At 36.7% G+C, this 27,850-nt stretch overlaps 1 protein-coding gene across 1 annotated transcript; it reads left to right on the top strand.

Moving 5' to 3' along the window:
- Nucleotides 1–22,658: 22,658 nt before the first annotated feature.
- On the top strand, nt 22,659–27,750 carry LOC145067284 (V-type proton ATPase subunit a3-like). Its single transcript, XM_079014477.1, has 18 exons — nt 22,659–23,005; nt 23,475–23,519; nt 23,655–23,777; nt 23,856–23,963; nt 24,054–24,161; nt 24,267–24,440; nt 24,538–24,675; nt 24,765–24,872; nt 24,973–25,080; nt 25,177–25,325; nt 25,407–25,560; nt 25,661–25,821; nt 25,906–26,112; nt 26,355–26,538; nt 26,620–26,703; nt 26,804–26,997; nt 27,085–27,144; nt 27,233–27,750. The coding sequence occupies exons 1-18, from the start codon at nt 22,865–22,867 to the stop codon at nt 27,435–27,437; spliced, it is 2,451 nt and encodes an 816-aa protein (XP_078870603.1). The 5' UTR covers nt 22,659–22,864; the 3' UTR covers nt 27,438–27,750.
- Nucleotides 27,751–27,850: the final 100 nt, after the last annotated feature.

The following is a 27,850-nucleotide window of genomic DNA, read 5'->3' on the forward strand; positions in this document are numbered from 1 at the left end:
CCCACTACCGAACATACATTCACACCCGAACCCACTACCACAACCGAACCTCCACCCTCGCCTTCATCTCCCACTCACTCAGTAGAAAATGAAGAACCTTTTCTTGGAGGAGAGGATATGACGTTTGACTCGGTCTACTACAGTCTGTATCAAGTGCAAAGTGATGATGACGATCATGCTCCAGTCACCAAGAAGCATCTCAAGGAGCTTCATGAGAAAATCGATAATCTCATTGCTTCCTCCTCCTCTTCCTCTCGGTCCACTATCTCAGAGGCTGTTATTCAGGGGCACATTGATTCGTTCACCAAGGCTGATGAAGCCTCCATCAACTCTGCCACTGCCACTATCGACGCTTCTACCAAGGCGTGTGCTGCTGCGACTGAAAAAGTCGAAAAACTATTTGTTGATGCTAATTCTCTTTTGCAGTCTTTACAGGGAGCCGTTGACTCCAAAGCAGAGAAGCTTGACTCTCTTGTCAACAAGCTGGCCACTTCAGTTACCTCAGAACTGCAGTCTTTTGCCAGTCTTCGTCAGTCTCTCAACGATGAGAACAAATCATTCCAGGCGACTGTTGAGGAGCGCCTGACCAAGCTGCAAGAAGATCTCGCTTCAGAGAAATCAGTGATGGATGCTCTTGCTCTCAAGATCACTGCTCTCAAGGTCAAGAGTCTTCATCTTTTCCAATCTGAAAAGGAAGTTGCATCTCTTCGATCTGAGCGTGCGGTTATTTCATCGTGTGTTTCGGATGTCCACGCTGCCCTTTCCAACATCATTGAAGCACATGATCCTATCCTGAACTACTCAGTGAGGCGCACTCTAGCAGAGAAGCTTGCTCCTTCCCTTGCCCTACTAAGCAAACTTGAAGGGCTTCTTCAGTTCGTGGCCTATCCGAAACAAGGGGGAGAAGATGTGTCTCAACCGCCTCCCACTTCCACAACAACTAAACCAACCGAACCTCCTCCAGCAGGTCAAGCCTCAGGTTCGGGTGTCAAAGACAAAGGAAAGAATATTGCTGAAGACAATGATGATGATAAAGAGACCATCGCTGATCTCTTGAAGAAACAAGGCCGTGAAAAAGATGCTGACATGAGCGCTCGCGTTTCCAGAGAGTTCGAGGCGAACGAATGAAAAATGAAGGAGGCTCATGATCTTCTTGAGAGTCGAAAAACTCTTTTTCCTCTGTGGACTCTTGAGAAGCTTATAAAAGAAGCAATTGAAACTCCCAACATCTTGTGGCTCGAACCAGTGATTTCCTTGGATCGGATTAATTCTGTCGACTCTCAGTTCAATATGCCACTGACCCGAAAGGCCTTCATCTTCCATGCTTTTGATAATGTTGTTGATGTCCCTCATCCTCACCCAAAGGTTGATAGGGAGCTTATTGAATTTTATCTAAGGTTTGCTCAACCTCAGTATCAGACATGGAGTGCTCAAAAGATTATCAACGTTCGGGTCCTCAAACCGTTTCGTGAGGGGAACTTCACGAATGTTCGGTTCAAAGTGTTGAGGGGTTCTGCTAAAACTGAACACGCTATATCACTTGCTGATCTTCCCAACCTGAATCCACATGATTGGATTATTTTACATAACATCCTCCTCACCAATGAAGCTGAGTATGAGCCTATCATCGATCACTTCAAAAGGATGATTGTATGCTACATCATGAAAGTTGCCAAGATGGATCAGGAGATCGCAAGTATCTTCAAGAAGAAGCCTACTATCTCTCCTGTTGGCTCTGCTAGTGATTTGAACATGATGTGGATGGGAAGAATCGACCCGAAGCGGAATTTTGTTATGTTCACAAGGAACGAAGGCCAAAAATGTCTGTTCGCTTTGGCAGATAAGCACCTATACACCACTGCGTGCTTGGAACATGTTCTGGAGATCATTCATCGATGCAAGCAAAATTCAGCAGATGACAAGAAGTATTTTGACGACATGATCCAGTGGTATATTCGCTTGAGACAGACCATCCTTGCCCTCATTCCACTTTTGTTTGAAACCACAAAGAAAGTTCATGCAGCTGGTCCCAGCAAGCCGAAGTAATAGTCTCGCTCCAATTGACGCAAAGGGGGAGATTGTTGGGTCTGAAAGGTGTTGCGTCTTGGGCTCGTTCTTTAGTCCATTTTGTCTCCGGATTGGGCCTGTCCATCCGTGAGTTATTTCTAGGGTTTAGTATTTATAGATGCTTGCATGCATCTTAGTACGTAAGATTTAGAAGTCGATTATTTTCAAAGATATTATCTTTATTGTTTGTAACCCTAATAGCCTCTACAACGGAAGTTCTTTATCGAGCTCTGTTGAGGCTTGAATCTATTGAATCATTCGACATATTTTGATTCATTATTGTGCTTGATATTACTGTTTATCGTTTCTGTGATTAACCTGTTCAAAGATCTAAACGATCAAAGAGTATCTTAACTCTTCAGTCACTCCTTCTGCCAACCCTAAAGAGGATGAATGCTTCTATTTCCATGAAAAGGTGCACTAGAAACGAAACTGCCCAAAGTACCTGCAAGATGTTAAGGATGGGAAAGTAAAAACCAACCATGCAGGTATATACACTATATTGTCTAATAACTCACCCCATTCTAATTCTTGGCTCCTTGATACCGGTTGTGCTATTCACATATGTTCTAATTTGCAGGGACTCAGAAGAAGTAAGAATGTAGAGCATGGGAAGATAAACTTAATCATGGGGAATAGGAAAGCTTCACTTGTCACCAAGATTGGAGTTTATTCTTTGTTTCTAAGTAGTGGATTAACATTAGATTTTAATAAATGTTGTTACTCGTCTAAAATGGCGAGAAATATTATTTCCTTTCATGGTTTGTACAAACAAGGGTTTACCTTTTCGTTTGATAATGATTGTGGTGGTATTAATGCTTTCTTTAATAAAGTTCTTTATTTTAATGCATTACCTTGTGATGGTGTATATGAAACTGTGTCGGTTGTTGATAACCTAGGAAATAATGTGTTGTGTATTGATTCTTCCACTAGCTTGGATAAAGCATCATTATGGCATTGTCGTCTTGAACATGTAAGCAAGAAACGTATAGCCTAACTCCAAAAGGATGGAGTCTTGGAGTCATTTGACCTAAATTCGGATGATAGTTGTGAATCTTGTTTACTTGGGAAAAATACAAAGTCACCCTTCACTTGTACTTGTGCTAGGGGTGAGGGTTTGTTGGACCTCATACATACTGATGTGTGTGGACCCTTCAGAACCGCCACAAGGAATGCTAACCGCTTCTATGTGACTTTTACTAATGATTATAGTAGATATGTATATGTCTACTTAATCAAGCATGAGTCAGAAACCTTTGAAAAGTTCAAAGAGTTTAAACAGGAAGTAGAGAATCAGTTGGGCAGGAACAATAAGATGCTTTGATCCAAATTAGGTGGTGAGTATCTTAGTACAGAGTTCCTCGACTATCTTAAGGAATGTGGGAGTGTCTCACAATTGACACCTCCCAGAACACCACAACTTAATGGTGTGGCTGAGAGGTGCAACCGAACCTTGTTGGATATGGTTCGTTCCATGATGAGTCGAGCTTCGCTACCCATCTCATTTTGGGGGTATGCCTTAGAGAATGTCGCCCATATTCTTAATCTAGTCCCTACCAAAAAGGTTGCCAAAATACCTCATGAGATGTGGACTGGAAAAGTTCCCAATCTGGACCACATCAAGATTTGGGGTTGCAAGGCTTTCGTGAGGCGCGAAACCTATGATAGGCTCGAACCTCGAAGTGAGAGGTGTATTTTCATCGGCTACCCACAGAAATCCTTTGGTTACCTCTTCTACAGACCTAATGATAATGTGGTCAAGAAGAGGAGTCTTTAGAGAGAGATAGAGTTCTTAAACCAAGGAAACAGTGGGAGGCAAATTGACCTTGAAGAAATTCAAGAGTCAAGTGGTGAAGGAACCTCAAACACTAGCAATCAACCTGAGGAAGAAACTCCTGTTGATCCGACTGACGAGTCCGTACCTCTGAGGCATTCCACGAGAGTTAGGAATGCACCTAAGCATTACTATGGTTTCCATATTACTGCGGAATGTGATACACTTATCAGTGATAATACACTGGTAAGTCTGGATGAACCTAACAGCTACACGGAAGCCATGACAGGCTGAGGCTGTCAAATGGAAAGAGGCTCTGGACAGCGAGATACAGTCCATGTATGACAATCAAGTTTGGAACTTGGTTGCCAATGTACCAGTTCGTAAGACAGTCGGGTGCAAATGGATCTTCAAGAAAAAGACCGACATGGATGGTAATGTACACACTTATAAGGCGCGACTGGTTGCAAAGGGCTTTTCTCAAACTCCGGGAGTTGATTATGATGAGACCTTTTCACCAGTAGCGAAGATTAAGTCAATTAGGGTTATGCTAGCCATTGGTGCATTTCATGACTATGAAATATGACAAATAGATGTCAAAACTGCTTTCCTTAATGGAAAGTTGGCTGAGGATGTTTACATGAGTCAGCTAGAGGGTTTTGTCAGCACAAAGTACCCTAATAGAGTATGTAAGCTTGAGAAATCCATCTATGGATTGAAACAAGCACCTCGCAGATGGAATCTTTGTTTCGATGAGAAAGTCAAATAGTTTGGCTTTTCAAGGAGCGAAAATGAATCTTGTGTATATGTCAAGGCTAGTGGGAGTATAGTTAGCTTTTTGGTATTGTATTTGGATGACATAATAATCATAGAAAATGAAATCCCAACTCTGTAGGAAGTGAAATCCTAGCTTGGGAAATGTTTCGCTACGAAGGACCTTGGAGAAGCTGCCTATATCCTAGGGATAAGGATTTTGAGAGACAGGAGTAAAAGACTAATTTGACTTAGTTAGAGTACCTACATGGATAAGGTACTGAATAGGTTCAACATGCAGAATTCAAAGAAAGGAGAGTTACCGATCCAGAGTAACGCCAGATTGAGTATGTGACTGATGTGCACAAAAGTACCAACTAATTTTAATATTTATAACCTAACAAACTTAGACTGTGACATCCCCAAAATCACGGCCAGAAAAGACCGATTTTCATTTATGCTTTTAAATAATTTCAAAGTAAATCCTTTTGATTTGAAAGAGTTGCGGAATTTGTTCCCAAAACAAAACATGATAAAATAATATTTATCAAAGCATTTCATCAAGAGATGCATTTTCATTATATAATCAAAACTCGGGATGTCATGTTCCGATACAGACCATAAAGCATAAACGATAACATTACAAGTCATTCAACAAATATATACATATACAGACTTGTAAACAAAACAACTTGATGATTCAACCATCTTATGCCCTCGCGCCACTACCTGTAATACAAATAAAACTGAGTGGGTCAGGCTTGGGATCCTGGTGAGCATATAGGGTTTTCAACCCACAATAAATAAGTTATATTTAATTTCACCAACCAATCACTATCCCGATTACCCATTCCCGTTATCCTCACTTTACGTCCCTAAAATAACATCTATCTCAAGGGACCTAATCTAGGATTTTCATCGGGACGGACATCACTGCGAAGGGGTTTCCTCAACAATAGATATCCTAAAGGCAACCATGAGGAGGATAGAGTACACCGGTGAACACATCGTTCACAACACCTACAGGTTATGAACCTGCTAGCGTTCCACTAGACTGTCTAGAAAGAGTCCGTGGTCGTTATCCATACTCCGCTGAATAACTAGATCAACAACAACAACAACATCGAGGCCTCTCATCTGTTTATTACACACCAACTATCTACCCATGTTCTACCAAACATATTAGTAGATAAAAAATATATATTTTCATATATAGTTTAAAACCTGTATATCATTTTCATTCAATATATATTCCACATAACAGATGAGGCATACTCACATAACACGTATTTCATAGAAAGCAATTCAGATCTATGAGATAGAAGAGAATGAATATACATTCACACATATAACAACAAAATTATACACATAAACAATAATATACTTAATACACTCTAACCATACTTGTATTATTATCGTGTTTATGAAAGGTAGTATACACTCACTTGATCAGAAGATGATCGGACAGCACTACGACTTGCAGAAGTAGTAATCCTCAGCAGATCTGGAAGATCTCCACAAAAATCGAACTTCTCGCGGGCAGAGCTTCGGCTCGGGAACCGTACTTCTCGGGATCTTCGGGATCTCGGGACTTGCCTCGGGGCTTGAGAAAAATATCGGGGCTTCGGGGTATTTCTGGCACGCAAAACGATGCAAAACGGGAGAGAGAAGAGAAGAAATTGGCAAAAGACTCGGCTGCCTTCGCATCCTATTTATAGGAGGCTGGAGCCTCGGCGTACGCGGGGCGTACTGGCCTCCGAAATCGTCACTGCATGCGTCATCCGAAGTGTCGACACTCTTCGGAGTACGCGGGGCGTACGTCGGATCTGACTGGTGACTCCCCCTTCGGATAATGCCGGATTTTTCAATTAAAAATAAATACAATTTATTTATCAAATTTCGGAAATTCATATCTTCTTCATACGAACTCCGTTTTCGACGTTCTTTATATCCACGCGAAGGTGAGACTACGCTCTACAACTTTCGTTTAGACTCCGTCGGCTAATTTTAACTTTATTTTTATTATTTATTTTTAATAGGCCGCGACAGAAACTTTCGTTATAAATTCATAACTTCTTCGTTTTACGTCCGTTCTCGCCTAACTTTTTATCGCTTCGATACCAAAAACGAGACCTTCGATCCTCGTTTAGAATGCTTCGGCTAAAAACTGCTCGATCTCAAATCGAGTATTTCAGGCTGCATACTGCTAAGTCGAAACTTCGATAAATCATAACTTCCTCATACGAAGTCAGATTTGGGCGTTCCATATATATTCGGAAACCTCGTTTCAACTACTACAACATTATCCAAAGATATTAAGTATATTTTACACTTAAATTTTGACGCTTATTTTTATTCTTAATTAATCAGACCACATAATTAAGCAATTAAGCACAAAACACATAATACTCAAAATAATACATTCTTATTATTTCAAAACGGGTTACAAAGGTTAACCTAGACTATTACATTGCTAAAAATGGCAAGCCTGGAAACACAGGCGTTACATAGATTAACTATGCACTTATAGGCAGTGTACCTAGTCAGATTACAGTATAGCTTAGGTAAGTCGGGTGTCGATCACAGGGAACGATGGTGAATTAATTTAAAATATTTGATTATAGATTACACGAAAAGAAGAAAGAAATAGTTTAATAAATCTCAAACGAACAATTAATTAACAGCTTTCGATAAACTAACAGGAAAGCAAATCTCTTCAGGTACTTTGGTTTAGATAAATTACACCTTAAAAGCATAGACAATTGCATACACAAATTCATTTATTCATGTTCACCGATTCCTAAAATGATTAGATTCGCGTTCACTATAACTAATCCTTTAGCAAACAAGTCAATTCAAATAGTGATCAGTTGATTAAAGTAACATGTTTCCTAGTGTTCAGCTCGTATCAAGCAAGACTTGTAAATATAGTTAATCAAATTACTAATTCAATTTAACCTCTTGTTGATGGTCATCAAACAAAGCTCACACATTAACTTACTTATTCTCAAGTTAATCCTAGTTTCACATTCGTTATTCCTAGACTTATAATCTCGATGGTCATCAAAATCATAAGCAACAAGCAATCAAGCAGATGTTCATGCAACTTAATTTACTTAATAATTAACAACAAATAATTATCATTAACACGTAAGGATCTTTTAACAAGCTTGGCAAGATAAATTAAAAATAAACAAACAATTCAATATAGCAATTAGTCTAATAATCAAGGTTTCATTCAATCATAAACGCAAAGTAAAAGGTTTTTACACCTAAATCAGAAACTAAATACAGAATAGTAACACAATGGAATTCTAAACATGGTCACGTTAACAACCCATATGATTACCGACATGTATCCGCTCTCCAATCCTTCCGATCTTAGCTCCCGTTAGCTTAACGGCCTTCCGGTCGCCTTCTAGACCCTCAAAACGGCTTAACAGAAGTTTAATATCGACTAAATTAGGTTGGAAGTCGAATCCCCCCTTCTGGTTAGTTGATAATCGACTTTTATAACCCTTGTAACCGACCTACGTACGCTGGGCGTAAGTCGGATTACGCTGGGCGTACTGAAGATTTATACGGATTGGAGTTATCTGATTCTAGTCATTACGCGGGGCGTAAAGGCTCCTCCAACATTTTCCTTTTCTTTTAGCTTCTAAGTCCGATTTCCGCTTCAGTCTTTTCTTTCGTGCTTTATCGACAACGAATAGCTGCAAATCATAATTCAAAGCATTATGAGTACTTTTTAGTTCTAAAAGAGAGTAATAAAGGCCAAAATATTAAGATATAATGTATAAAAATATATATAAAAATACACATATCAGTGACATCCCCAATTTCACGGCTAGAAAAGACCGATTTGTTTATGCTTTGTTTTTTAAAATCAGAGTAATCTTTTAAAGAAAGCAGTTGCGGAATTTGTTCCCAAAACAAAATATGATAAAATTTATCCAAACATTTCTTAAAGAGAATGTATTTTCATTAAATAATAAAATCTCAGGATGTCATGTTCCGATACATACCAAAAGCATAAACAATACAATACATACCTTACAACAGTTATTTATAACTACTGGTCTATAATCCAAAATCTCTCGTCAAGTCATCCAACTTATACTCTTGTGTCATTACCTATAATACAAAGAAAACTGAGTGGGTTAGGCTTGGAAGCCTGGTGAGCATATTGAGTTTTCAACCCATAATAATATAATTATTATATTTAATCATCAAACAATCAACCCAATTACCCATCCCCATTATCTTCTTTATTTCTTAAGGTTTTACCCTAAGAATCAACTATCCTTTATTCATTTTTTCCTAAGGATTTACCTAAGGAATTGGCACGAAGTCCATTGCTGCTAAAGTTTATCTATCAGATACTAAATCCATAGCTATCAGGCGCCAACTCCATAGTCACCAAGGTTCACTTAACAAGCGCTAACTCCATAGTCACCAAGGTTCACTAGCAGGCGCTAACTCCATAGCCGTCGGGGTTTATCTCGTTGACAATATTGGTTCCAAGACTCCTATAGCAATACATATCAATGGGTTTTTAGAGTACACCAGTGAACATCAAGTCCACAATACCTACAAGTTGCGAGCTTGCTAGTGTTCCACAGGACTGTCTAGAATAGTCCGTGGTTGTCATCTCTACTCTGCTGAATGACGGGGGCCATTGTTTGGGTAAAGGTTTCACTTATTTTTCACCTGTCACCTCACCTCAAGATGTATATCTTCTTTCGTTTCATCCTCAAACTCATCTTTCATCACACACCAACTATTTCATCTACCCATGTTCTACCCAACATATTTGTGGATATAAATTACATATATAGTTTAAATCATTTAAAAACCTGTATAAAACATTCATTCAACAACCATCTTAAGTAAACAAACAACATATAAACACATAACACGTATTTCATAGAAAATACTTCATATCTATGTGGTAGAAGAAAGTAACTACACACTCACACCAAACATATACTTAATAGATTCAAACAATACTTGTATTAAAATCGTGTTTATGAAAGGGACTATAGACTCACTTGATAAGAAGATGATCGGACAGCACCTCGTCTCTTAAAATAATCTTTTCCAATAAAACCGGGACGTTTTCCCAAAAACCAGGCTTCACGCGGGCAGAGTTTCGGCTCAGAAACTTTACTTCTCGAGATCCTTGGGGCTTCGGGACTTGCTTCGGGTCTCAGGATGATACCGGGGCTTCGAGAGTACATCTTGCACGTAAAACGAGGTAATATGGAGGAGAGGAAAGGAATTGAGCAACAAAACCCGAAGGCCTTGAATTCCTTTTATAGGGCTGGAAGACGCCCGAACGCGGGGCATTCCCTAGGGAAACGCAGGGTGTTCCCACATACGTCATGGCTTACGATCTTCAGACTCGACAAGTGATGGGATAGGGTCTGGAGCTCCGAACGCGGTGCGTTCCCTGAATGAACGCATGCCGTTCCCCTCCAGCTCAGCCTCGAAGTTTGTGCCTCAATCTTTGAACTTCCGTAACTTTCGCGTACGAGCTCCGTTTTCGTCGTTCTTTATATCCACGCGTAGGTGAGATTATGCTCTACAACTATCGTTTAGAGTTTGTCGGAAAATTTTGATTTTATTTTTATTATATTATTTTTAACAGTCCAGGACTGGAAAAGTCCGTTAAAAATCCATAATTTCTTCATCCGACGTCCGTTTTTGTCTGTCTTTTTACCGTTGCACTACTATCTGTCTTTTGGACATTCTTTTTATGCATACTATCGGTTTAACGTATTCTACGACTTTTGTTTAGATCACTATGGCCAAATATCGCACCATCGTAAATTCACTATTTACGCCGCGCTGTGTCGTGCCGGTTCTGTCGCGAAACTTCGACATGTCATAACTTCTTCGTTGTAACTCGGATTTCGGCGTTCTTTATATGTACGAAATCCTTATAACATATACTACAACTTAGTTAAGATTACTCCTTCTAAATAATCTTCCATCAAAAAGTCATTTTTGACGCTCATTGTCTCTAAGTTGACTAGCCCTAATCTACGGGCGTTACAGAGTAAGACTTAGAGCCCGAGTATAGAGGCTGAGATAGCAGAGATGAGTCGAGTACCGTATGCTTCCACTGTAGGCTCGATCATGTATGCTATAACTTATACTCTTCCTAATGTGAACTTTGCGTTGAGCATGGTCAGCATATATCAGGGGAACCCTGGCAAGGCTCACTGGACTGCGGTAAAGAACATTCTCAAGTACATGCGGAGGACTAAGGATTGGGTCCTTACCCTCGTTGGGAGTGATGACTTGAGAGTAGTGGGGTATAGTGATGCTAGCTTCCAGACTGATAGGGATAATTTCCGCTCTCAGTCAAGGCTTTGTCTTTACCTTAAACGGAGGAGCTATTACTTGGAAAAGTTCCAAGCAGGATACAGTGGCTGATTTAACTTGCGAATCAGAGTATATAGCGGCAAGCGAGGCAGCAAAAGAGGCTATATGTCTAAAGAACTTCATTGGAGACCTTGGAGTTGTACCAACTATAAAGGAGCCTATGGGGATTTTCTGTGATAGTGAAAGTGCAGTTGCTGATGGGTTTTGGTCATAAGACATCCTATGTGCTCATACAAACCCTAAAGCTCGGATCTAGGTTTCTCTATTGTACATGCTTTGAATCCAAGACTTTGAACCCTAATTCTAGCATATGGAAATCAGAATTCACATGTAATTAGGTTAAAGAACATACCTTGATTGTTATGTAGCAATAACAATCCAATTCCTCCTTGAATTGACCTTGGAAAGCAGAGAGTCACAAGTGTCACTCCTCTAATGGCTTACAAACACCATAAGCAAGTGGAGAAGGTATAAAGAGAGAGGAGGGAGGTTAGAATTCGTCCTTAGGACCTCTTGGGAAGGGTTACACGAATTCATGACCTTGGGGTTGTTTATATAGGTGTAGAGATAGGGTTTCAGTCATTATCCTTATCTAGTTGATTATCCAATAAGCAACCAATAAGATAATCCTTGAATCCTTATCATACTCGAATTCTAAGGCTTTCCAACCTTAAATTCGTCCACCATATTTATAAGATAATCCTTACCTTATTTTGTAACTATCACATAATTACAAATCAGCCCCTCTAGTTTAATTAATTACACTTGATCACAAAAATAATTCTTAATTAATTATTGACCAATATTAATTAAACAAATATGATTTCTCCTTTAATATATTATTCTTATAACATATTAATAAATCATATTATCCTCTCTCTCTATATATTTCTCCAATCAAGTTGCTTTGGTGAAGGCAACCCAAAAGGACCATACACCATCGGGTCAAGTACATACCAAAATAGTTATGGACTTAGACACTAATCCAACAGTCTCCCACTTGGATAAGTCTAACAACTATTTTGCGTATGACTTCGGATCCTGATCTGCAATCGTAGCTTTCCAAAGCCGCTGTCAACTCTGATCATATCAAATACGCGTGTCCTTAGATAAGGGATCATATATTCCTCCATTCTAGATATCATATGAGATATGATTTCAAATCATTCTCTTTGTACTATGTCTCGATTTCCGATTTATGACGACTGACTAATTGAACAAATCAAATTAGCCCTAGCCCGGCCGAGCATTTACGTTTGTCATCACTAAATCATCGAGGGGCCCAAAAGATATCGCTTTTATTCTACTTTGAATAAAAGGAACGGATAAACTTTGATACAATGCTCGCTTGCACTCACGCACCGAATTACACACAACAATATGTTTTATAACACCAAGTTACTGGTGCGTTTACATATTATCAATGTGCAACCGATTTGCAAGATACAACTCACACATCTCGGTTTCAAGAATATAAGATGTTATCGTCTCACCAATCACTCGTGATACAATCCATGGAGTGATCCAAGTGAGCGTGGGTCTAATCCAATGCTCAACTCACATTCATAAGCACTCATGAACGTTGGAGCAAACTCTTGCTTATGTCTAATACTCTTTTAGACAATCCACACACCAATTCACGACAGTCTTCATTCATATCTACTTCCAACATATGAACGACTGTGGCCCGTTTGAATAATTCGATTATTCTTAATAAACTCAATTATTCTGGAAGTCAAAACATGCAAATGTGAAACACAAGAATAATACTAATCCCATATGGCCTCAAACCTTTGAGTATAAATAAAACGCCTTTTATTTATCACCATATTGATTACTCATTATTTTTCGTTTCGGGTAATCAACTTCTTACTTGAATTACAACACTTGTCCCATGCTCCTAGCATGCACACAATGTTTACCTATGGTTCATACTTTGTGAAATAGATCACATTGAACACATTTTCAATCCTTCTCATTTCACAACTCCAAATCCATTTTTCATAAGTCAAAGAATATCAAATTCTTGCTACTTATAGAATATGCTAGATTCTAACATTCTATGCAACTATCCTTTCGTAATGTCACTGCACCAAAGTCACAAAGACTATTGCCAATGATATTACAAAGTCTTCTATCAGATATTGTTACAAGACAATTCCATAGACATGATGTCTCTTACTCAAAGTACATTCTTTGAACATCCTTTTGCATAGAAGTTTCTAATCTAGTCATAGATTTCTCAATATTCAATTCCCAATATGGACACACTTCCATATGTTCCATATGACAACTCATTCTTAATAGAATCTTATCTATTCATAATGATGTCGATATGGTCCATCCAATATGGAAACATTTTCATATTTTCCAATACTATACTTCCAACTATTCACAAGCGACCAATCCTCGTCGAACTTTGGATTGTCCTTTGATAGTTGTTTAATTGTTTTTAGTCAAAACCAATTCTAGTCCCTTTTCCCTCTAAATGCACTCGACATTTGGAAAATTTTAGAATGGTCAAACATTAAGCATTTGCAATCGATCCTATACCCGAAGCGTATGGGACACGACGCATAATGTTTTATTTGCTATGTTCTCAAAATTCGAATTGTGAAAAGGGATGCCGTAATCATAATCGAAATTTTAAGAACACACTTTGTACCTTTGACTAATTTTATTAACATTTCTCAACCTAAACCTTTAGATCTGAAATGAAGCATAATATTCTCTCCCTTAATTATAGCAAAACAACTCTTCAACTATTGCGACTTTGCAAAGTATGACTCTTGTTTTCTATAATTAATATTGCTAATCTTGCAATACTTTCCTTAATAATCATACAATCATAACATTTATGCTCCCACTATCATGATGATTATTATAAAACATAACACTTATGCTCCCACTAGCTTCGAAATGTATTCATAAACATCTTAACTTTCAGAAAAACAATACTTATTGAATTTCTTAAGTTCATGTTTCTAATACTTAGTGCTTTGATAATCCTTTATCAATGCTTCTTGAACTTATACACCTTTGCCTTCGATAGTTCATATGTGTGTCGAAACAATTAAGACTAATTGCCAAACCTCACAATTCAAATTATGGAAAGGGATGTCGTAACCATAATTGAATTCGAGAATGCAATTTTACAATCACTATCTTCTTAAAATCTGTCTTAGTGAAAGCATTTCCTCACAATCATTTTCATGAAGGAGGAAATCTTATGACACTTAGATTTAAACAGTGTATTTGTTTCTATCCATGTGAATTTGTCAAAACCAAGTTTACGACAAATTCAAACTCATATGGAGCGAACTTTCTTAATCTTGATTTCTTGCCTTATGGTAGCACAGCTGCCCACCATGTCTTCCAAGTAGTTAAGCAGCTCACCCTTTCCTATCAATGTACCTTCCATTGATTAAGGTGCTTTGCCTTTTATGCGTTCAAAATGAGAACTCATTAACTCGATTGGATTGGCACATAATCAAAATAATGTCAACACGATAGGTTGTAAACCTCAACTCGTGTGCTAGTGATGATCGATAAGGTTTATTTGATTTGTTCTTGAAACTTTTCAAGACTATAAAGACTCCCACTGACTCCTTGACATATACGATTCTCTTGTCAAAACATTTCTTGACAAACAAATATTCAAGAGTTAGTGTAGCTTTTATCAAAACAAAACACTTCATAATTTTGGTCTTAGTTGGTCTTTGTCTTATCCAAGACATCACAACTTTCCACAATTGATGAATGTTATAAACCTTCTTAATACTATTCACTCAATGTCACAATCTTAACTTTAAGACTTGTTATTGGAACGAAGTATGATTGACTTCTTGATTTAACCATTTCTTCAATTCTTGATTCCTCTTCTTAGACATACAATTATACTAAGACTCACTTAGAGGATCAATTGAGATATGGTTCTTAATCACTGAGACATATCATAAAGCATAAAAGCTACTCTCCCTTCTTCTTAGAATGGAGAAACTTTTATCTTTCTGCCTACTTGATTCTTCTTATTCGTTCTGCTATTGATCTAAACCCTTTAATCAATTCAGAATTACACTTAATCTTGTAAGTATAATCATATTTACTAAACCTTTAGTAAATCATGACGAATATCTTTGTTACTCTTATGGTGGTCTTGATCAACACGCAACATTGTGTGCTCGATCTCTTAGTCCTTCACTTGACTCTTTGTCAATGAATTTGTCTAATTTCCAAATATGAAATTTCTCATTCATCGTGCATCCACGTTGCATGATTCCAAGTTTCTGTCCAATTGAAACTTGGGCAATGAGAAATTCTCCCTATTTGGTAAATTCTCGACTTTCCATAAATAACATAATAAGAATCAAATCCATTATTGCTAATAATAGAAACATTTTAACATCAATTTTTCATACACACCATTGTAAGGATAAATAAATAAAATTTAAAATCAAAATTTATTTTATTGCGGAAAAATTTTTGTCCTTACAATGCAACTCATTGAAAAACTTATGCTAATACATCTTTCTTAGCAATCTAATTCTAACTCTAAGTAGTAGCTCAAGAATCTAATCTTCGAGAAATGCGATCGAAATCCATTCCTTTATGGTTAGATTTTGCTCACTTGTTCCCTTAAGCTCCCTTTCTTTTCTTCAATCCTACAAAACATCAATTGTAATCTTATTACATTATGTATTAAGAATTTAGAATAGAAGCTTAAAAGAGTTAGTAAATGGATTTTACCTATATTGGAGCCATACGTTTCGACTCTCCCATCTCTTAGATCTCTTAGGTAAATGGGGCAGCTTCGTCTCCAATGCCCCTTCTCTTGGCAATAAAAACAGATCGACTCTTTTGGAGCAGAACATGGAACTACTTCAGACATTGCCTTTCTTTTATGATCAAACTTTTCGATCATAGCATTTCTTTCGTTTCCATTGTCTATATCCATAGAGGTCTCGAAGGCAGATTCACCAATCAACATTGCTTTTTCTATTGCGCCAAATCATTTCTGATTCAGCAGCAATAAGCATATAGGTGAGATCTATAAGGGTCACGTCGTAGTTCATCATATAATACTCTCTTACGAACTCACTATATGAGTTAGGAAGTGACTGAAGAACCCAATCAACAGCCATTTCCTCACAAACAACGGATCCCAACATTCTTAACCTATCAATGTGTGACTTCATCCCTAGGACGTGTGCACACACCGACTTTCCTTCTTTATGTTTACTTGCCAATAGGGCTTGAGTGATATTGAACCTTTCAAGTTTACAATCTTGTGGGTTAGGGAGAATAATTGGAGGAGGAGGAGGAAGTGAAGCATGATTTCTTGATCCTCGATCAAATCGTGGAATATCATTTTCATGTGGAATGCTTGTTCCACGGGATTTGGGAAGACCATAGTTGTCGAACTTTGACATCTATAATACGGGAGAAAACGAATTCAAGTTAGTTGATTGAATGAGTCCTTAGTAAATCACCCAAATGAGATACTAAGGCTAGGACCCAACACAATATTCTACAACTCGGGAGAGGGATGCCGTAACCCTAATTGCAGAATATTTGAAGGTAAGTGAATGACGATTCACTAATTTCCACCATGAAAAACGAAAAAGAAATTTAAGTTTTAAATCTATGAAAACTCCTATATCCTTTGAGATACATTGAACTTTCAATGGCATGTTTATATCTCGATATGCCCCTCTTGTTTGTGACTGGGATGCCGAGGATCACAAAGCGGGTGTGAATAACCATGCAAACTACATCGTGCCCTCACATGTTACAGTCACCTATTCGATGTGCCGGTAAACCACACACGCTCCACCGAACTATGACAAACATTGAGTCACCCTTTGCTACCTTTGCTAAGACCCATTTAGTGTGCCGGTTAACCACACACGCTCCACTAACGTCTTCGCAAGGGCACAAAGTGTAATTTCATGGAATTGCATCAATTCACTTTTGCCTAAGTAACTAAGATCGGGAATTTTATGAAAACATTTAGTTACTTTTATAATTCATTATACTTATAATGGAAGGTTTCGTCCTATCCTACCCGTTCGGCTAACGACCCTCCACTAGTCAAGAGTGCGGTGGGTAAGAGTGGATACCCATTCAATCGCCATTTTATAGGCAATTTCCTTAAACACCCCTTATAGACTAGCTTCGTGAATGAGGCCTACTAACGGTAAGACTGACTTTTACTCATACATATATATAATGTTAGACTTTTAATGTTATATATATAGTATAGGGTGTATTTTATACTTTTAAAATATTAGGTGGTTAACTTTAACAATTACACTTTTAATTCTATTAAATGGTTAACCTAAACTTTTATGGATTTATTAAACCTCTTTTAATTATACACCTTAATTAATTAATAAAACCATAAGGGTGTGATTTGAACTTTTTCAAAACTATACTAGAGTTTTAGAATTTAACATTCCTAATTAAACTTTTAATCAACTTTTAAATTCCAAAACTTGAGGGCAAGTTTTGAAACATTTCAACACATTAGGTTTTCGAATTTAAATATACATCAAAATTAAACTATTTAATCAAAATTTAAATTCCAAAACTTGAGGGCAAGTTTTGAAACCTTTTTCAAAACATTAGGGTTTCAACTATTTAAATTTCAAAACAACAAAACTTTTGGGGTTCAAATTTTAAACTATAAAACCTAAAAGGCCAAATATGAAACTTTTCACAACAACAAGGATCAAATAACAAATAATTCAAATTAACATTTAATCACATAATTATCCATATTTGATGATTTCTTGCAAAATAATTTATCAATTTACTTAAAAATAATTAATCAATTATCTTATAAGGAAACAATTATCCTATTAATTGATAAATATCTTCAATTAGATTAAAATTATAGTCAAATTTATCATATAATCAGATTAATATTAATCTAACATGATAAGGTAATTATCCCAATGCAAAAACAGCAAGAAATCCCGAGATAAGCACTGTCTGACGCACCGACTCGCCGAGTCACCCTCTGGAACTCGCCGAGTAGGGCTGACTCGCCGAGTCCAATAGTGACTCGCCGAGTCAGGTCGAACAGTGAGGCCAAAACAAGATTTTCAGTTACATCAAGCATCAATACAATAGAAACCAATCATGGTTCTGATACCACTGATGGGTTTTGGTCATAAGACATCCTATGTGCTCATACAAACCCTAAAGCTCGGATCTAGGTTTCTCTATTGTACATGCTTTGAATCCAAGACTTTGAACCCTAATTCTAGCATATGGAAATCAGAATTCACATGTAATTAGGTTAAAGAACATACCTTGATTGTTATGTAGCAATAACAATCCAATTCCTCCTTGAATTGACCTTGGAAAGCAGAGAGTCACAAGTGTCACTCCTCTAATGGCTTACAAACACCATAAGCAAGTGGAGAAGGTATAAAGAGAGAGGAGGGAGGTTAGAATTCGTCCTTAGGACCTCTTGGGAAGGGTTACACGAATTCATGACCTTGGGGTTGTTTATATAGGTGTAGAGATAGGGTTTCAGTCATTATCCTTATCTAGTTGATTATCCAATAAGCAACCAATAAGATAATCCTTGAATCCTTATCATACTCGAATTCTAAGGCTTTCCAACCTTAAATTCGTCCACCATATTTATAAGATAATCCTTACCTTATTTTGTAACTATCACATAATTACAAATCAGCCCCTCTAGTTTAATTAATTACACTTGATCACAAAATTAATTCTTAATTAATTATTGACCAATATTAATTAAACAAATATGATTTCTCCTTTAATATATTATTCTTATAACATATTAATAAATCATATTATCCTCTCTCTCTATATATTTCTCCAATCAAGTTGCTTTGGTGAAGGCAACCCAAAAGGACCATGCACCATCGGGTCAAGTACATACCAAAATAGTTATGGACTTAGACACTAATCCAACAGTTGCCTTAGCCAAGGAACCAAGGGATCATAGAAGATCTAGACACATCGATAGAAAATACCATTTCATCAAACATTGAATACAATAAGGACTCCTCGTGGCAAAAAGGGTATCATCGGATGAGAACCCAACAGACCCCCTCACAAAGGGATTGGGTAGGGTTAAGGATCTCCAGCATGCGAGGCGCATAGGGCTGAAGGATGATATTAGTTTTAGAAATTAGATAGCTTTGAAATTTGTAAAGTGTAATTGACATTTGATGATAAATAAAAGTTGTTGTTTATTTATAAGTAAAGTGTTGTTATCTTCTGCCAATCGTTTACTATCATTTCATTTTGCATGTTTTGACCCAGAATAATTATGTTATGATATATCATATTATTCAAATTCTCCATAGTCGGTCATATGTTGGAAGTAGATATGAATCAAGATTGTCATGAAGTTGGCTTGTAGATGTCTAAGATGTTGGACATAACAAGAGTTGCTACAACACTCATGAGTGCTCATAAGTTCTGAGTATTGGATTCAACCCACACTCACATGTATCACTTCATGGAATTTATCTCGAGTGATCTTGATACGGTAATATCATATAAGTCTTCAAACCTAGAGATATGAGTTGTTGAATATGAGTTGGTTATACATTGATTGTATGAAAACGCATTGGTAACTCGATGTTATAAAACGTGCCTTTGTGTATAATTCAACAAGTAGTAGAACAAGCATATGAGTCGAAGTTTATCTGTTCCTTCTTGGATTAGAAGCGATATTTGGGCCCCTCGATGATTTTGTGTTGACCTATGTATTAGGCCCGATCAGAACTAAATTGATGTGTTCGATTAAGTTCTATGTCAAACAAATTGGAAATCGAGAAACAAACTGCTGGACAATAAGTAAGACAATGTTCCATGTATTTGTATGGATGATATCTAGAACAGAGGATTATATGATCACTTATCTTAAATGACGTATCATCATCATCTTAGTTTCGTGAGACCTTGAAAGAGCTACGATTGCTAATTGGTTCCTGAAGTTATTCTTGCAGATATAGTTGTTAGACTTATGCAAGTGGGAGACTGTTGGATTAGGTGTCTAAGTTCATATCTATTTCTGGGATGTACTTGACCCGGTTGGCATGGCCCATTTGGGTTGCATGGCATTACAACACTTGGATAGACTAAATGAGAGAAAGGACACTTAAGATTTATTAGTATATTATAAGTTCTAATATATTAATAATATTATTTAATTAGTGGTCAAGAATTATTTTAGAATTAATTTGGTGATCAAAAGGAGACTAATTAAATATATGAGGTTGATTGTGTAAATCATCTATTCTTTTATAGTGGGCTAATGATCCATGGTTTATTGAATTGGGCTAAAACCCATAAGGTGCTCCATGGATAGTCCATGGAGGTTATAAACCCATGGATCATGGAATATGGAAAGGCATGTCAATTAGGGTTTACATGTTGTAACCCTACTTGTGACACAACTATAAAAGGACTCCATGGCTAGCAAAATCGACACCAAAAAGAAAGAACAAGAGGGCTAGCCGATTTTGAGTGTTAGTGAACTTCTCTCAAGGTTATTCCAAGAGTTGTGGTGTTGTGTGAAACATTTTAGGCATCACACTTGAGGTGCTAGGCTCACAAGGTTCTCAAGGAATCCAAACAACAAGAAAGATATGTTCTCCTACTAGATTTTATGATTCAATGTTCCCCATGCCATGCTAGTTAGGTTAAGAACCTTGGAAAATCAAATTTGCATGTATCTTACTAAAACATAGATCCAAGGTTTCTAGGGTTGCATGTACACCTTAGGAGTGTTAGAATGCTCAAAACCCTTTAGTTACAACTGGACTCATAGTATGTGGGCATTCCAACCCGATGGTTGTAGGCCAAGAGTATTCCAACCTGAGGATGATTGGACTCATAATATGTTGGCACTCTAAACCGATGGTTGAGGCCCTGGGGAATTCCAACCCGATGGTTGTGGGCCAAGAGTATTCCATCCCGATGATGATTGAACTCATAATATGTTGACATTCCAACCTGATGGTTGAGGGCCTGGGGCATTCTAACCCGATGGTTGATTGGGCCCATAGTATGCTGTTATTTGTATATGTGCTACTGTTTGTGTGTTGGTACTTTGGGGGAACTCACTAAGCTTTGTGCTTACTGTTTCAATTTATTGTTTCAGGTGCTTCAGATGTTTTGGCAAGGCAAAAGCATGACCGTACACATCTTCGCGTTTTGGACTTATGGTTTCTAGGATACTCTGATGATGTCAATCTTTTGAAAACTATGTGTAAATGATTCCGGTTTTTAATTAAATGTTTTGGAAACAACGTTTTTGTAAACACTTCATTAGTAAAGGGTCATTTTGAAAAGTTTAAATTTTTATTGAAATTTTTATGGGTGTTACAACATTGTTGAAGGATGAATGTTTTTTGCTTGAGTACCCAATTTGGTTGTGGGTTCGATGATGGTAGTGGGATTGATTATTTCACTAAAACATAAACACAGTAAGAAAAACGTTTTTAGGGCCCAAGCATTAACTGTGTGTGTTCTTTTTAGGGGGGGGGAGATAGATATGTTTTTTTTACTAATAAAACTTTAAATTAAATAGAAAAAAAAAACATACAAATTATACCAGAAGGGTATTTTAGTCTTTTTAGTTTTCAGAGGGACCAAAACCAGAAGCAAACTAGCTCAAAAGGACCACCGATCTAAAAATATCAGTGTTTTGACAAAAAAAAAATACATACTATAGGGACCATTTTTGAAGTTTGGTCTTAATTAAATTATTGTTGCTTTGTTGGCATCTAAATGACATCTCCAATTAAATTTATGTTAGATTTCTAGGTTTAAGTTCGTCTAACATCCATATTCTGATTTTAACAATGTTTTATTTTTGTGTGTTTTCACTTTTAAATATTTCTGATGATGTTGTTATTTACCAAGGTTCTAAATAAAGTAAAGTGTGACTTGTCGGCTATGTCAATCCTCAAGCTTTTTCGAGCTTTGGTGAGCCACGTCGTTTGTAAGGCGTGACTTAAGGCAGCAATTTTGTATATAATTAATATTTTTATATGTATTTTCAACTATTATTCTATTTTATACACATATATGAGTTAAGACGGCGTTTTGATAAAGTTTGACGGCAGGTACAAACTTTGGAGTCATGGTGCATGGCGAAGCCATGACAAGTTTTTAGAACCTTTTTATTTACAGATAGAAAAAGAGTGACATAACGACAAACTTGTATAGAAAAATGAGAGATGAAAAAAATGATGTGGAAGTGGGGGTGAGTAATTTTATTTAAGAATTATGCAAAAATAGATGAAACAAAATTTAAACATAACAGGAAAAATAGACATTTCAAGCGGTACCGGGTGTTACCCTCCCTTCTAGAGGTTGAGGGTTCAAGTCTCATTTGAGACATATGTGGTATTAGAAGTAGCGTAGATTTGTCGTTCTAAAAAAAAAAGAAAAAACAACTTTGAAAGGACCGTATCCGCAAGTTTTTCAAAGTTTGGACGTTAGTCAAAGAAAATGACAAACCCAAAGGAGCATTTTGCTATTTTATTTATTAACGTTTCTCATCAAACCATACTCACACATAGGCCCCTTTGCGTACCAAATGTGAAAACAAAAACAAGCAGTCAACGTCAAAGGAATATAAAGAAAAGTGGCAGCTTCAACACGGGATCAAAACGCTATCGTTTAGCACGTCTTACCAACATAAGGAAGAAGGTTCGTTAAGTTGCGTAAAAGCAGCCATTGATGAGGAATTAAGAAAGATCACCGAATCCACCGTGTCGGTGGAATTGCTCAATCAAATCATCACCGCCGGAGGGTAAAAGCTGATGGTAATCAAACGTTCTTAGGATTCGTTTAGCTTGAGACGACCAATCGATCGGAATGGGGGAAGGTGGAAGTCTGCCGACGATGGATCTGATGCGATCAGAACCAATGCAGTTAGCTCGGATCATAATCCCCATGGAATCTGCTCATCGAACCATTTCGTACCTCGGTGACCTGGGGCTTTTCCAGTTTAAAGATGTATGCCACTACACCTCTCATCGTTATACATGATTATAATTACGACGATAACAATTTGTCGATTTTACCTGTTTATCTATCAAATTAATCGGCATTATGATTATTTCAGTTTTCGGAAATCGTTTGGAGCTTAGGAACTCGTTTAGGTTTATATAATTAACCAGTCTGTGTTTTCTATCGACTGAAGCGATATGATCTCCTCCTCTCCTTTCTGATGTGGTGTTTACATCGTTGTAGACTGCTCGTTTTACTTAATAATTACTTTTACGAATACGTTGATGCATGATCCATTATGCTATATATGTCTCATTTAATGTATATTCGAGATTGTATTGCTAACAGTGTTTATGCATCAAAACCAACCAAAATTATGTACATTTCAGTTTTCTGAAAATCTTCTCTAGTTAAGATTCGTGTCTGGATCTTCCGTTTGATAATTTCCTTTTCTTTATTCTTGTTATGTGGATAGCTCAACACAGGAAAAAGCCCTTTCCAGAGGACATTCGCCACTCAGGTATGTTCATTGTCTGTCACCTCAATTATCAATGACCAGTCATTTTCACTATACCTGTATGATGTGATTTTCTCTTTTTGGCTCCTGATTGAGATGACTTTTGTTTGTTTCATTCTATAAACTTTCTTGATATAGATTAAAAGGTCTGGGGAGATGGCTCGCAAGCTACGTTTTTTCAAGGATCAGATGATGAAGGCTGGTCTTTTTGCCTCATCATGGCCTTCATATGGCTCAGAGTTTAGTCTAGACGAATTAGAGGTAAGTGAAATCACTAACATCCATTAATACTTATCAGGTTATAGCTCCATTTAACATATATTGGGGTGATTTTTGTAGGTGAAACTTGGAGAACTTGAAGCTGAACTGACAGAAATGAATGCCAACACTGAAAAATTGCAGCGTGCCTATAATGAACTTCTGGAATATAAGCTTGTCTTGCAGAAGGTGATCATACAAACTGATATTATCATCTATCCATTATTATTCTTATTATCAATGCTTTAAGACTAAAGAATGTTGCTTTCTTTATTTCAGGCTAGTGAGTTTTTCCATCGTGCTCAAAGCAGTGCTACATCTCAACAGAGAGAATTTGGAGATCGCCTTGTTGAAGGATCAATGGACAGTCCTCTCTTATTAGAACAAGTATTCATTTTTATTTCATGCTTCATGTTGGTTTCTGCTGCATTATATCTAAATTCTATTTCATTGTTTCATAACATCCCATCCCCCTATTTTTCATATTTGTAGGAAATGACTACTGATATTTCAAAGCAAGTTAAGCTAGGATTTGTAAGTGGTCTTGTCCCAAGAGATAAATCAATGGCCTTTGAAAGGATCCTATTTCGTGCAACCAGGGGTAACGTTTTCTTGAAGCAAGATGTTGTTCAAGAACCTGTTTGTGATCCTGTGCAAGGGGAGAAGGTTATCAATAAAATTTATATAACATTTTTGTAAACTTGAATCATCTGAATGGATTGCTTCTGAAAGTTAAAACCAGTACTAATACTTTAATTTATAGGTGGAGAAGAATGTTTTTGTGGTCTTTTATTCTGGAGAAAGGGCAAAAAACAAGGTTTTGAAGATATGTGATGCATTTGGAGCAAATCGTTATCCCTTTACAGATGATATAGGAAAACGACAACAAATGATTACAGAGGCATGTGCATAACTAAGAAGCTTCTTATGATTATATGAAAGTATATATAATAGCTTGTAATCTGAAAAATGTAAGTTTGAACCTTTTAGGTATCTGGAAAACTTTCAGAGCTAAAAACCACCATTGATGTTGGAATTTTACACTGGAGTAGTGTGGTACAGTCTATTGCTAATCAATTTGATCAGTGGAACAATTTGGTAAGTTTCAGTGTTTCACTAGTCTATTCGTCTTCATCCTTGGCCTTCTAGAATCTTCTAGAAGTTATCTCTTCTTAACTTGTGTTTTTAACTGATGAAGGTCAAGAAAGAAAAATCCATTTACCACACTTTGAATACTCTCAGTTTTGATGTGACAAAAAAGTGCCTTGTGGCAGAAGGCTGGTGTCCTGTTTTTGCTACAAGTCAGGTATATTGCCTTATCTCCATCAAGAATCTTTTTCAACTCAATGTATTTATAACTTTTAAAGAATATTAAATGATTTTGGAATGCTCATTTTTTCAGATCCAAAATGCTTTACAAAAGGCAACAATTGATAGTAACTCACAGGTTGGAGCTATATTTGAGATTCTGCATGCTAAGGAATCACCACCCACATATTTCCGCACAAATAAATTTACTTCTGCCTTTCAAGAGATAGTAGATGCTTATGGGTAAGTATCTGTGATATATTATATTATTTTCAGTTTTTATTCTTGCATTTAACTCTTATTTAAATCTTTTACACTTTTTAGGGTCGCAAAATATCGAGAAGCAAATCCTGGTCTATACACAATTGTTACATTCCCTTTCCTATTTGCTGTTATGTTTGGAGACTGGGGACATGGAATATGCTTATTTCTTGTGACACTATTTCTTATTATAAGGGAAAAGAAATATTCTAGCCAGGTAATTTAATTTCTTTTTTAAACAAAATACACACCTTCAGCATTTTCTTTTATTCTATTACATTAATAAACTTTTTTTTTTCTCTATGGGTAACTAACAGAAACTAGGAGACATAATGGAAATGGCATTTGGTGGTCGTTATGTCATCATAATGATGTCAATTTTCTCGATTTACACGGGATTTATTTATAACGAGTTTTTCTCTGTGCCATTTGAACTTTTTGGGCGCTCTGCTTATGATTGTCGTGATCCTTCCTGCAAGTATGAAATCATTTTTTTTAATTTAATATATTATTAATTTTTTTATTTACCACTTTATTTTTTAAACATTTGAGTTCATTGTAGGGATGCTACTACTATTGGAATGATTAAGGTGCGGGAAACTTACCCGTTTGGTGTGGATCCTATTTGGCATGGAACGCGAAGTGAATTACCGTTTCTTAACTCTCTGAAAATGAAAATGTCGATTCTACTGGGAGTTGCTCAGATGAATCTTGGAATTATTTTGAGCTACTACAATGCAAAGTTTTTCAAAAATGACATTAATATCTGGTAAGATGTTTGTGATTGAAGCATATTGACACCTGTCAGATGTTACACAAAATTACAATTTTTTGTCCCACCCAAAAAAGGTGGGACAAGGAGTTGCTTCGATCTTGTCTGTGCAAAAGACATAAATGCCCTCCGCATCTTCATCACCGGAAATAGCCCTGAATGTATTGGCTATTCCAGTGTAAAAGACGTAAATGCCCTCCTCTTATATATTGAGGTTCTAAACATGGATATGATTTCAGGTACCAATTTATTCCCCAGATGATATTTTTAAACAGTTTATTCGGCTACCTTTCTTTGCTCATCATTGTGAAATGGTGCACTGGTTCACAAGCTGATTTATACCATATACTGATATACATGTTCCTTAGTCCCATGGATGATTTAGGAGAAAATCAGCTTTTTTGGGGCCAAAAATATCTTCAGGTTTTATTATCTCTTATTTATTAGCTTCATTATTTTTATAAATGAAATCATAATTCATAAATAACTGAATTATCCTGCTAGATACTACTACTTTTGTCAGCACTTGTTGCTGTACCATGGATGTTGATCCCAAAGCCACTTCTATTGAAGAAACAATATGAGGAAGTAAGTATGCCCAATTATTTCTCCAATTTTCTTTTTCTTTTTTTTTTGTTTGCATTAGGATTTATGACAACTAAAATTTAATGTTGACCTTGTTTACCAGAGGCACCAAGGTCAAACCTATGCACCACTTCACAGCCTTGATGAAAATATAGAATCAGAGATGTATGAATCTCATGGTGGGCATGAGGAATTTGAGTTCAGTGAAGTATTGGTGCATCAATTAATTCATACTATTGAATTTGTTCTTGGTTCAGTGTCTAACACAGCCTCTTATCTTCGTCTCTGGGCTCTAAGGTCACCTACCAAAATTCTTTCTCTTTTCCCATAAACTCTTTTGTAGTCTGTAGACTAAATTACATTTTTGTTTTGTGTTGTTACCAGTTTAGCACACTCGGAACTTTCCAGTGTATTTTACGAAAAGGTCCTCCTTCTTGCCTGGGGGTAAGTTATTTATTACATACAATAAATACACTGTTGTTATATCTGTGATGTGATGTGTAATAAAAGAAAGAATGATTTGTGAGTGCAGATATAACAGCGTGGTAATACTTATAATTGGCATAATCATATTTGTTTTTGCAACTGTGGGTGTGCTGCTTGTGATGGAAACTTTAAGTGCTTTCTTGCATGCTTTGAGGCTTCACTGGGTTGAATTCCAGAACAAGTTTTATGAGGGAGACGGCTACAAATTCGATCCCTTTTCATTTGCTTCCGTTGGTGAAGAAGATGATTGATTTGATACACACTTTTTCAAGCCACCTACCCCAAAACAAACTTACTAAGAGCTGGTTTGCTTCCTATTAGCTATAGTTATTCTTTAGATTCTTTTGTATGTATTTGCAATTGCAAGCTTTTTTTAAGTTAAAAGGTTTTATACCTTGTTTTCTATTTAGAACCACAGAATGAATGTTCACTCCAACATTCCACAATCTTATCCAAGTTGTTGCACTATGGAACTTATAAATTAGGGGTGATTTTCACCCTTAATTTCTTCTTGAATTACTTTACAAGTTTATTAGGACAATAAAAATGTTTGAATATTACTTATTTATCATTTATTAGTAGATATCATGTATTCGTGTTCAAATAAGCCGGATGTTTGTTATCTTCTTTTCCTTTTATATTCTTTGCATTGTCACTTTCTTTT

The sequence above is a fragment of the Lactuca serriola genome, chromosome 1 (assembly GCF_051521515.1).
Source record: "Lactuca serriola cultivar US96UC23 chromosome 1, Lser_US96UC23_V15, whole genome shotgun sequence".
In the NCBI taxonomy this organism is placed as follows: domain Eukaryota; kingdom Viridiplantae; phylum Streptophyta; class Magnoliopsida; order Asterales; family Asteraceae; genus Lactuca; species Lactuca serriola.

Excerpts from the sequence above, each read along its gene's own strand:
- LOC145067284 (XM_079014477.1), top strand. The coding sequence starts at position 22,865 with ATGGGGGAAGGTGGAAGTCTGCCGACGATGGATCTGATGCGATCAGAA. Across the intron at positions 23,778-23,855 it reads TTAGTCTAGACGAATTAGAG|GTGAAACTTGGAGAACTTGA; the intron begins GTAAGTGAAATC and ends TGATTTTTGTAG. Across the intron at positions 27,145-27,232 it reads GTCCTCCTTCTTGCCTGGGG|ATATAACAGCGTGGTAATAC; the intron begins GTAAGTTATTTA and ends TTGTGAGTGCAG.